Genomic DNA, 12,625 nt, shown 5'->3' with positions numbered 1-12,625 from the left:
ATAAAGCCTCAGACTTTATCCACCTGATTTGCATCTGCCCGGCTCTCATACAGGAACGTCGGAATTGGTTGAAAGCCAAGTTCAAGCAGTTTGGAATACGCACCTGTAGGTCTGCGATTATACAAACATTATGCACCGCAGACCCGCAATTCATTTGTAGATCAATCAAATTTATTGAGTTTTTTGAGAAAAAGCAAGGATCATTGGCAAAACCATGAACTCGGAATTGTTATTTTTTACCTCAGAAAGACACTTGCTTTATCCTCAATTTTAAATTTAATCAGTTCACATTAGTATAAATTCTCAGTATGTTTTTAACATATTATCATATTTGTATCTTTGTAATGGTTTTAATTAACTATACAATAAAGCATTCAATTGTGTCAATTCAATTGTGACTGCATGAGTGAGGGTGACTGCATGAGTGAGGGTGACTGCATGAGTGAGGGTGACTGCATGAGTGAGAGTGACTGCATGAGTGACTGCATGAGTGAGGGTGACTGCATGAGTGAGGGTGACTGCATGAGTGAGGGTGACTGCATGAGTGAGGGTGACTGCATGAGTGACTGCAGAGTGAGTGACTGCATGAGTGACTGCATGAGTGACTGCATGAGTGACTGCAGAGTGAGGGTGACTGCAGAGTGAGGGTGACTGCAGAGTGAGGGTGACTGCATGAGTGACTGCATGAGTGAGGGTGACTGCAGGGTGACTGCATGAGTGAGGGTGACTGCAGGGTGACTGCATGAGTGAGGGTGACTGCAGGGTGACTGCATGAGTGAGGGTGACTGCAGGGTGACTGCATGAGTGAGGGTGACTGCATGAGTGAGGGTGACTGCAGGGTGACTGCATGAGTGAGAGTGACTGGGGGCTAGGAGGCGGGGTGGGGTTCAAAAGTGCCTCCTAGATACTTCTCGGCACGAGGCCCTGCCCCTTCTCACACTGTGAGATTGTTCTTCAAGTTGGCAGGAATGTGAGTATTGTTTCTGAAGAGTTCAAGGTGAGAACTCGTAAGCACCATTTTCTCTATTATTTTTCCATTGATGGCAGTCAGCCAGTAAGTAGCTTGCTATCTATCCCGAGGCAGTGTGGGAACAATTCTGTGCATTAAGCACCGGGCAACCCCTGAAAGCTGCCAAAAAACATTTGGGAGGGAAACCCAGCTTTGGGGCCAGGATTTCACCAATCATTGCGGAGCCAAAGCAACTTAAAACGCAGCCAAGCAACTATCCGCTCTGAACTCTGCCTACTAGGAATCTGCACGCCACACACTGCTGCACGCCACACACTGCTGCACGCCACACACTGCTGCACGCCACACACTGCTGCACGCCACACACTGCTGCACGCCTCACACTGCTGCACGCCTCACACTGCTGCACGCCTCGCACTGCTGCACGCCTCGCACTGCTGCACGCCTCGCACTGCTGCACGCCACACACTGCTGCATGCCACACACTGCTGCACGCCGCTGCACGCTTCACACTGCTGCACGCCTCACACTGCTGCACGCCTCACACTGCTGCACATTGCACGCCTCGCACTGCTGCACATTGCACGCCTCGCACTGCTGCACATTGCACGCCTCGCACTGCTGCACATTGCACGCCTCGCACTGCTGCACATTGCACGCCTCACACTGCTGCACGCCTCGCACTGCTGCACGCCTCGCACTGCTGCACGCCTCGCACTGCCGCACACCTCGCACTGCCGCACACCTCACACTGCCGCACGCCTCACGCTGCCGCACTGCTGCACGCCTCACGCTGCCGCACGCTGCCGCACGCCTCGCACTGCTGCACGCCTCGCACTGCTGCACGCCTCGCACTGCCGCACGCCTCACACTGCCGCACGCCTCACACTGCCGCACACTGCCGCACGCCTCACACTGCCGCACGCCTCACGCTGCCGCACGCCGCCGCACGCCTCACGCCGCCGCACGCCTCACGCTGCCGCACGCTGCACACTGCTGCACGCCTCACACTGTTGCACACTGCCACACGCCTCGCACTGCCGCACGCCTCGCCCTGCCGCACGCCTCGCCCTGCCGCACGCCTCGCCCTGCCGCACGCCTCGCCCTGCCGCACGCCTCGCCCTGCCGCACGCCTCGCCCTGCCGCACGCCTCGCCCTGCCGCACGCCTCGCCCTGCCGCACGCCTCGCCCTGCCGCACGCCTCGCCCTGCCGCACGCCTCGTCCTGCCGCACGCCTCGTCCTGCCGCACGCCCTTACACTGCTGCACGCCTCCCACTGCTGCACGCCACACACCACCACCACATCACTCTGGGACACCACCACCACATCACTCTGGGACACCACCACCACATCACTCTGGGACACCGCCACATCACTCACTCTGGGACACCGCCACATCACTCACTCTGGGACACCGCCACATCACTCACTCTGGGACACCGCCACATCACTCACTCTGGGACACCGCCACATCACTCACTCTGGGACACCGCCACATCACTCACTCTGGGACACCGCCACATCACTCACTCTGGGACACCGCCACATCACTCACTCTGGGACACCGCCACATCACTCACTCTGCGACACCGCCACATCACTCACTCTGGGACACCGCCACATCACTCACTCTGGGACACCGCCACATCACTCACTCTGGGACACCGCCACATCACTCACTCTGGGACACCGCCACATCACTCACTCTGGGACACCGCCACATCACTCACTCTGGGACACCGCCACATCACTCACTCTGGGACACCGCCACATCACTCACTCTGGGACACCGCCACATCACTCACTCTGGGACACCGCCACATCACTCACTCTGGGACACCGCCACATCACTCACTCTGGGACACCGCCACATCACTCACTCTGGGACACCGCCACATCACTCACTCTGGGACACCACCACATCACTCACTCTGGGACACCACCACACCACATCACATCACTCACTCTGGGACACCACCACATCACTCACTCTGGGACACCACCACATCACTCACTCTGGGACACCACCACATCACTCACTCTGGGACACCACCACATCACTCACTCTGGGACACCACCACATCACTCACTCTGGGACACCACCACATCACTCACTCTGGGACACCACCACATCACTCACTCTGGGACACCACCACATCACTCACTCTGGGACACCACCACATCACTCACTCTGGGACACCACCACATCACTCACTCTGGGACACCACCACATCACTCACTCTGGGACACCACCACATCACTCACTCTGGGACACCACCACATCACTCACTCTGGGACACCACCACATCACTCACTCTGGGACACCACCACATCACTCACTCTGGGACACCACCACATCACTCACTCTGGGACCGCCCCCACATCACTCTGGGACCGCCCCCACATCACTCTGGGACCGCCCCCACATCACTCTGGGACCGCCCCCACATCACTCTGGGACCGCCCCCACATCACTCTGGGACCGCCCCCACATCACTCTGGGACCGCCCCCACATCACTCTGGGACCGCCCCCACATCACTCTGGGACCGCCCCCACATCACTCTGGGACCGCCCCCACATCACTCACCCCAACCACAACATCACTGTCCTTGCTTGCTACCAACATGCTTTGCCATAGCCAATAGGACTCGCATTAGGAAAGTGTAAGCTATTGACTCTGTGAATAACAATGCTATTAATTTATATATTTTCAAAGCCAAAAGATATTAACAAATGTTTTGTCATTTACAATACCAGTAGCTCACACTTTCCTAATGCGAGACCTATTGCATTGCAAATGCTTGTCTTTGAGTGCCTGTCAATCCTTACAATGTTATAATTGGGTGGGACAAGGAGGTCTAGGTATGGCAATGATAATTCCTTGAGCCAAGATTCAGTCAGGATTGCTAGGTCCGATTTGTGTCTCAGGATGAGGTTGGCTACATCAGATGCATGTTTTACAGCTGACCGGCAATTTATTAGGAGGCTGGCTAGGGACGGGCCGGAGTGAGTGTCAAGGGTAAAAGCAGAGATGGGAACTCTAGCAAGGTTGCTTTTTACCACCCCTCTGGTGCAGAGGGTAGCAGATCTATTAGGGTTAGATACAACCGTGTCGATAGGGAGTACTTCCCCCCCCCCCCCCCCAGGTCTGAGGGGCATGGGGGGGTGGTCAAGGCTGAGTCATAACCACTGAGGTTGTCAGCCACTTCTTCCTCAGAGTTCTGAGGGATTAGGCGAGCCAGGGGTGGGATTGTAGGTATGGAGGAGAGCACAAATTTCCTCCTCCGAGAGGTGGCAGGGTTGCTTGCGGGGGCGCAGGTGTCTGAGGGAAAGTGGTTGGGGGTGAAGGAGGGGCTTTGTGGAGGGGATATGGGTCGCGTTCTGCGAGAGCCAGAGCTTGGAGAAGAAGGAGAGTTTGGTAATGTGAAGAAGGTGCTTTAGGTCCAGAATGGACTTGTGGATGCCCAGGGCTAATTCTGTGGCTCTGCGGTGAAGGTTATCAATGTCTCTAAGAGAGGTAGGATCTGGCCGGCAGGGGGCCAGTAGCAAGGGAATGGTCCTGATAGTGTGCTGGTAGCCTAGAGGTGGGTTTGGGCAGGCCGAGGGCCGGCTGCAAGCGCACTATTCGGACTGAGTGAGGGGGGCTAGGATGATTGGTGTCATTGTGAGAGGGAAAATCTTGTGGGCTGGGGGCCGAACGGGGGGAGCAATTTCGTCTGACTGAGAGTGTGGCCTAGTGGAGAGACTAGATCGACCAAGCTTCTGTGCCATATTGGGCATTTCAATACCAGTGTGGTGGGCCCTAGTAGGAGTTTCCGTAACCCGGAGTGCAGGAAGATTCCGCGGACAGCAGGTTGAGGGTTTACACAAGCTTCTGATGGTATGTGCTGGAAGCGCGATAGCGGAGCTGGGTTGGCAAGTGAGGTGGGCCCTAGGAGGAGCTTCGGAAGCCAATGGAGAGAGGATCCTTTGAAAGTCAAGGTTCGGTGGAGTGGGCGCGCATTGGTTGGTATGCGTTGGTGATAGGGTGTCAAGGCTGGGATGTTCAGTGACGAGGTCATGGGCAGGAGTGTTTGGGGTATGGCAAGGCACACTAGGCGGATTGGGTGAGATGTGGAGCGGCAGGAGCGTGGACTGAGACGGGTTGTTTTTTAAGAAGTGAGAAGAGGTCTGCAAATTTGAGGTTTTTGGGAGGCCCTTGAATTAGGATAATGTCACTATTGTATAATGTGATGGTAAGTTCAGCACGTAAGGTTGCTGATGGAGTGATTGAGAGTTTTTTCCCGTGCGGGATGTTCCTGGTTTCCAGTACTTTAAGGTGGCTCAAAAAGGCACTGCGCCAGAAGAACGTTATTCTAGAATAGAAGATGAGGTCGTTGATGACAGTGCCCAGGTTCATGCAGAGACGATGGTCAGATATCATGGTCTCGGGATGGCTTTTCAGGATGGAGTGTTTAAGGGTTTTGGAGGCGGATTTGGAGAGCTTAGGAGGATAGATAACGGTATAGTAATTGTCCCCCGTGGAGGTCGGGCAGGGCTCTGCCATGTTGGGGATAGTGATGGGATTGTCGCCCCAGCGATTATTTGCGTTGTGCATGATATACTCAGGTCAGCCCTACTATTACGGTTTGCTTAAGGAAGGTGCAGCTCAGCCCAGATGGCCCATTTGAATGAGCAACTAAAAACACGTAGAAAGGCTGTTAGAAATATGCCCATGCCCGGGTGGGGTTTAACAGGTCACATTCAGTATAGTAGGTTAAGAGGGCGGAAGACAGAGCTCATAGTAAGATGGCCGCTGTAAAGGTGTTCTTTCTGTTATTCAAGGTAGCTTCTGGCCCAGTCCTCTTTCTTTTGTTGAGCAAATATAGCGTAGTCTTCTTTCAGTTACTATGATTATGGGAAGAGAGGACAACTTCTATTGTGTGAGGCAAGCGTCATAGAGTGAATGAGCCTCCCATAAATATAAGATATAAGATGGCCGTCTCAAACAATTACAATCCTAGGATGTATGTAGAGCAGGCGTCTTTAAAGTGACATAAATAAAGATCACTCCTGCAATCATAGTAGTCTACAAAGGTGCTCACCTTCCAGTAGGACATGCAGGCTTGCTGGCAGTTTCCTCAAAGTAGGCGAGCCAGGATCGAAAAATTAGGGACTCATGTGAGACGTCCTTCAAGGCGCTCCCCACTTCCACTTAGAACTTGGGGTCCGGGCAGTCCACGGAGAGAATAAAGCATGCAGGACTCGCTCATCGGGTCCCCCGCAGCAGTCAATGCTGTTCCGCACACCAGCTGGATGTTTTCTGGGGCGACGTGAGGAAAACGGCATCAGTGACGGGCGGATGGCGGGCTCAACAGCGGCAATCGACTCCAATGACAGACCGCAATTCAGGGCATGCGGCAACCAGGCTCTGCACTATATTGGAGCGCCGTGAAGAGAAACTGCCTCCAAGGCAAGTGGAGGTAGGCTCGGTGTCTGTGTACCAATCTGGTCACATACAACACCACAGGCAGGCGCCGGGCTCAAGTCGGCAACAACCTATGCGACTCAGACCTCGTTAAATGTAAAATGTAAATGTGGGATACTTGTAAAGCGCACTGTTACTCTACCCGAGTGTCCTGGCGCTGTAGACCGCTGGGAAACCCGTCCTGGTTTTCCCTGTGAGAGGGTCCCTTCCTGGGTATCTCCAGGGTGAAACCAGGCATCCCCGGCGTCTGTGGGGGGCCGTTGTAGAGATGAGGCAAGCTTTTTTTTTTTTTTTTTTGGGAAGACCTTTATTTCAAAATCATGCATGTACACAGCAGTGTGAGAGATGAGGCAAGCTTAATACCCAGAGTTACCGAGTGTGTTCCCTGGTTAGAGTAGGCACTGAGGCGAGAATTATCGAGTCTGTTCACCCTGGTCCAAGACCCTGCCGCGTCGGGAATTGAACCCTGGTCCCGGGCCGTTCTCTGCTTACAGGTCTGCCGCCTCTAACCAGTGAGCCACACCTCTCCAATTAGTTAATTACTCAAAGCTCGTCACCGTAGAGAGACGAGGCTAGAGACAGCAGTCTGCAGGCGGGGGGGGGGCACCGGCTCCCAGACTCTGCATCAGATGCGGGCTTCGCATCGCCACCCATTTAGCTTAGGACTTCATAGCAGGTGCTGCCAGCCTCCCATCAGGGCACCCCTGAAGTCCAGTTGGACGATCCTTCCAGCAGAGAACCCTCGAGGCTCTGCTCCATAGCAGGGCGCCGCCGCGACTCCGCAAGCTGCAACCCAGACGGTCGGCAACGGAGGGAAAGCGGCGACCCTCTCCCGGAGATCTTCGACGTAGTTAAGCTCGATGTCAGGTAACTTGTTGCTCCGCGATCGCAGCAAGCAGTATATTCAAGTGTGCTGCAGCGTGATAGTAGATGGCAGGGTTATCCGGGTCTGCAGTGGTGGCGGAATTTGCTAATGTGCTGGGCTGGGAACTACCCCCCTTCTCCCCTAATGCTTCTACTGGGTGTCCTTAAAGGTTCAGGAGGTAAAAGGGAAAACTGCTCCTTCCTGGGGACGGCCCTCATGGTCGCAAAGCGAGATATCGCTGCGCGATCTTTACCTCCCACCCTTCCACAATGGTGTCAAGGAGTGGACTGGTGTGTGTTGTAGTAGAAAACTGTTTGAGGCCTGGGGCTGCCCTTGTAGATATGACAGAGTGTGGGGAAAGTAGCTTGGTCAGTGAGTCCCTGGTATCGTCCGAGGGTGGAGATGCTGCTGTTCCCGCTATTCTGTAATGCTGCATCATACCAACTGAATGCCAGTGCTTTGTAATCGCTCCATGTATTTTAACGGACAAATGAAATGCGTGTCATATTGTTCACAATTTCTTTGTGCAAACATCTGTTTATCAAAAAAAGATTTTTAAATAAAGTAGTATTAAATAACACCATCAAGCTTACTGACACTGCTTAGAATAGGGAACCAATACAATAGGACCACGGGACCTAGACCTAGAAGCTGCATAATAAAAGTGTTTTAAGTGTCCAAATTTGGGGGGGAGGTAGGAAGGTTTTCAGTTATTCCATAAATGCACCATATTCTTGAATGGGTATAATACAAAAGAATGAAGAATTCAGATTTGATGCACTTGTCACAAAATGATAAATTACTTATTAAGACTTTTTTATCTTTCAGGTGAATTTAGAAAAAGAAAATACGACAGAAGAGAAGATAAAGACGTTAATGTTAATTTGTCTTCATCTGTGATGACAGCCTTTCACTGTAAGTTAATTTTTTATGCTTAAGAAGATTAAATAGAAAATACCTATCACTCTGGAGATTAACCTGTTATCAGTCTAGTTGTATACTTATGTTCATTATCAAATGTTAGGAGACTTTGAAACACTTATTTTGAAACACTTAGGGGCTGATTAGGATGGTGGTCAGACATTCATCCGACAGCCACCCTTTTGCAAATGGTATTGCCCGACAGGCTATCGGTGGTCCCGCCAGAGGCTTGCAATGCCCCTGTTATGCCTTGCAACTGGTGCTGGTGGCTGCAGCACATGCCGCAGTGCAAAAAGGGGGCACTTAACATATCCCTGCACTTGTTTCCGGTCCAGGGAAGACATGGCTTGGCAGTTCGGGCAGAACTGTTCCCATGAGGCACAGGGTCAGACTGATTTGCATATAGCCATGTCTGAACTGGGGTGGCAGAGTGGGCTAAAGAATGGTGATGGATTAAACCCAGATCTTTTGACTGGGTGTGAGTGTTTGATTGATTCAAATGCTCCGTCCATAACCACCCCCTTTTGTACCGCCTGCCACATGGGGCAGGGTGCATAGTTGGGCACTATAGGGGCCCCCCCAAAATCCACAGCTGAGGGGAAGGGGTCCCGCTATACGCCTCCAAAGTCCCTTTCCGCCTGCCTTTTCATGGCGGGCGGAAAGGAACATTGTAATCCCCATAGCGGTGCCTGGCAGGTACTGCCACCATTGTAGGAAATATAACCCCGCTCCACTGCACCGGCGGGCTCAAGGAGCCAGTCTGATTCGTGGCAGTCAGTCTTTCCGACCGCCAACCATCTGCCCGCCATTATAATATGGTGGGCCGAGAACATGGTTACCGTCCTTGTAATCATCCCCCAAGTCTTTTGAATACAGAACTCTTTTGGTTGCTATACCTCTCCAAAAAGTATCTTTTGTTTAAATAAAAAATGATATGTATATATGCATACATACTCCAGTGGGGGCAGATGCTCGGTGGCATCAGCATGGAGCAATGGGCTAATCATATCGTCTTGCAAGTCAGGTTCATTGGTGTATTTTTACTCTGGAAAGGTATGGAACCTCAGACAGAAAGATTTATTGAATCTCCGTAACGATCTCTATCTAAATTTTACCATCAAGACTGAGATCAAAGTTTTGTAGGTATTGTTGAGGGAGAAAAAATGGTTACAACACTGTATAGGAAGCTGGTAATGTAGTGTATTTCCTATATTCCCAATAGGCTCTGCGCATTGGAATAATATAAACAGTAGTGTAGACGTAGGACTGAGGTCATCTAGGTCTCTACTGACTATATTAGACTTAAGGTTTGCCAGCTAGCTCAGAGGTCACTAGAAACTTTCTCGAATAAACGAGGAGGAGTTTAACCTACCTGGATAGACCAGAAGGGATTAGCTTCCGAAAACCATATAACATGACAACTTTGCTCCCTCAGAATAAGAGTGTATCTCTAGAGTCGTGTGAAAACAATAGACCGCTATTTCACTCAGTCAAATGTGCGTACTTAGTTTCACCAGAGTGCAGAGAAAAGAGAGACGGGCGTTTTCAATAAAAGGTGTGATTTATTGAGCAGTCTTCTTTCTCATGCAAGAGAAATGAATTGCCACAATTGCAATACTCATAGTAAAGTAAAGTGCGTACAGTAAAAGGAGGATTATAGAATAATACTGTAAAAGCATTGATATGGTTTCTTAGCCATATGATACTTTAAAATCGATAAAATATATACATACATATATACATTGAGTAACGTACTCAACTGGTGCTTCTAAATACGCCTACCCCGGTGTACCTGACCTAAGCCTAATACGTGGGAAGGAGTAAGTAAGTAGCAGTTTAAGTTAAGTTTGTTTTGCCAAGAATCTGACTCAAGAATTCTCTTTAAGGGTTTAGTCCGTTCCGTACCTGGGTAATAGAAAGCAGGATGTCTTCTATCTCTCTCTCTCAAGACTCGATATCCCAGTAACCCGCGAAGGTATCTGGAAACACCGGAGCTGGATTTCTCGGCAGGAGAAAAGACAGTGTCTCTCTCAGTGCGTCAAAAGGAAGGGCAGCGTCCGTGGGCTCTCGCATCAGCTGGGCTCTCGGGCAAGTAGATAGCTGCTCTGCTCCAAAACCACCACCGTGTGTTTGCTTAAGGCAACATTGGTATATTTATGTTCGAGGCATGTGGGCTGCTAAATTCATATCTTAGCATTAGATCGCCGCCTAGTGTTGGGTCCGGATGATCGCACATTGTTGTCCTGGAAGAGTCTTCGAAGTATCCTGAGATAGGTGGCTCCTCCCCTGGACTACAGTGCGCATGGGCATCGGCTCCATCCCCAGATTGTTTTTTTCCGCCATTGGGTTCGGATGTGGTCTCGACGTCTCTGTCGAAACCGAGAAAAAACTAACTTTTAGCGGCCAAAAGGCCTCGTTTTTGTTTGCGTCGGTATTGTCTGCGCACGGTCTCGAGTCTTCCGTCTCTTAGAGCCGGAATAAGCGGAGTTCTTTTTCGCTCTTCGGACTTTGAGGCCTTCTCATCGCGACACGACTGCAAAACTTTTTAACATGGAGCGGAGCCCGTTTAAGTACTGTCCGCTCTGTGGGTCCAAGTACCCACACATCGATCTACACCCGGTCTGTAACAAATGCCTTTCGCCTGACCACGACGACGGCAAGTGCAAGGCCTGTGCACAGTTCCGGTCTAAGAAGACTCTCAAGCTTCGGCGCGCGGTGCGCATGGAAGCCAGACAAGCGGCCCCGGATCCGGAAAACATCTTCGGCGACCAAGAAGAAGAGGACCAGGGTCATCATCTTCAGATCTCCCCGCCCGAGACGGAGGTCGAGGCGGATCCGGCAGACGACGACGGAGTCGTGGGTCAAGGCCTTGAATACGTCGACGAGGTAGGAGACGACGAAGAGGTTTATGGGGCCGCGGCAGATAGCTCAGGGGACGAGCTCTGCCCCGAAGGTTACGAAGATACCGACCAGGTCACGGGATCGCCTGTAGGCCTTACCCAAGACCCAGTGCCGCAAGCCACGGACCCGCCTTCTGGCCCGGCCACGGACATACTTGCTGAGCAAACTGTATCGAAACCGAAACCATCAGGTTCGACTACATCTAAGATGGCCGACCCGAAAACGAAACCGAAACTTAAGGACTCGAGTGTCCCTAAGATGGCTGCCGTACCGACGAAACCGACTGTACCCGCTACTCCATCGACTCTGTCGACCTCCGGTCCGCAGAAGTCGAAGAAATCCGTCGATTCCGCTGCTGCAAAATCAAAATCGACGCCAGAGGAGGGGTCCTCCAAAAAAGATGGTCGGCACGGGTCTACAGCTGCGCCGCCGTCCAAGCACGCCAAAGCCGGCTCCGCGGAGGCCACACAGGCGCACGGATCGAAGACTGGCACGTCTGCGCACCGGTCCCAGGAGTCGGGGTCCGCGTCCAAAGCGCACAAGGCCCACAAAGACGTCGGATCCGAGGGTAAGGTCAAGACCTCCTCGTCGGCGCCAAAAGCCACGGCGAGTGAGGCGTCCCCCATCGCCGAATCACTGCAGAGAATCAGGGAGAAGGCCTCTGCTACGTCGGCTCCGATATCATCGCCGCAGGCGCAGAAAGACACTCCAGCAAAGCCTTCTGGAAAACTTCTCTTTATTTTGCCGCCGAAGGAGGCGCCGAAAGCTTTTTCCACCAAATCGGCACCAAAGAAGACTGTTTCTTCAACGGCTGGCCCACTTCCACGTCGGGTACTCGAATCAGAAGATGATTCAGAGCATTTTATCGACGCTGAGACAGGCAAATTGACCCTCTATAAGAGAAAAATCACTTCAGAGCCAGTGGACTCATATGTCATCCCTCTGAAGAAGAAGAGGGTGCCCCTAGACGCTTCAGGTCTCATGGAACCAATCCAGCCTCCTCCAAGACGGAGCCCTACTCCCTCACCAGAACACTCTGAGGGTGAGGGGTATAATGAAGACGAGCAATACACTTTCCCTATCAATGAACCAGATGCACAACCGGATTCATATGATGATACTGGTGACCAGGGCACCCAAAGTGTGGGGCTTGACCCGCAGCCTTTTAATGCACGTGCATCCCCAACAGAGGATTCGGCAGGTTTTCATGCACTAATTGAGAGGGCGGCAGCCAATCATGATGTGGACATGCATGCTGACCCGGTAGAGGAAGACTTCCTTTTCGACACATTTTCAGTCTCTGAAAGGACAGTGACAACGCTGCCTATGCTTAAAGGAGTCCTCAAGCATGCTGCGGACATATTTAAGGAGCCTACCAGAGCACGAGTGGTCAATCCACGTATTGAAAAGAAGTACAGACCAGCACCTGCAGACCCCGTATACATTCGGGGACAGTTGCCACTGGACTCTCTTGTGGTCGCCAACGCCAGGAAACGTG

General features: G+C 52.2%; 1 protein-coding gene across 1 annotated transcript in view; it reads left to right on the top strand.

Moving 5' to 3' along the window:
- LOC144763330 (translin-associated protein X-like) overlaps positions 1 to 12,625 on the top strand; it is a 257,896-nt gene that overhangs the window by 66,610 nt on the left and 178,661 nt on the right. Inside the window, exon 2 of the mRNA XM_078648816.1 lies at positions 8,134 to 8,220. Within this exon, the coding sequence (XP_078504942.1) occupies positions 8,134 to 8,220 (87 nt within the window). The remainder of the gene's footprint in view (positions 1 to 8,133; positions 8,221 to 12,625) is intronic.

The sequence above is a fragment of the Lissotriton helveticus genome, chromosome 6, assembly GCF_964261635.1.
Source record: "Lissotriton helveticus chromosome 6, aLisHel1.1, whole genome shotgun sequence".
In the NCBI taxonomy this organism is placed as follows: Eukaryota; Metazoa; Chordata; class Amphibia; order Caudata; family Salamandridae; genus Lissotriton; species Lissotriton helveticus.
Note: the sequence above shows the minus strand (reverse complement) of the source record. Positions and strands in the feature narration are given on the sequence as shown.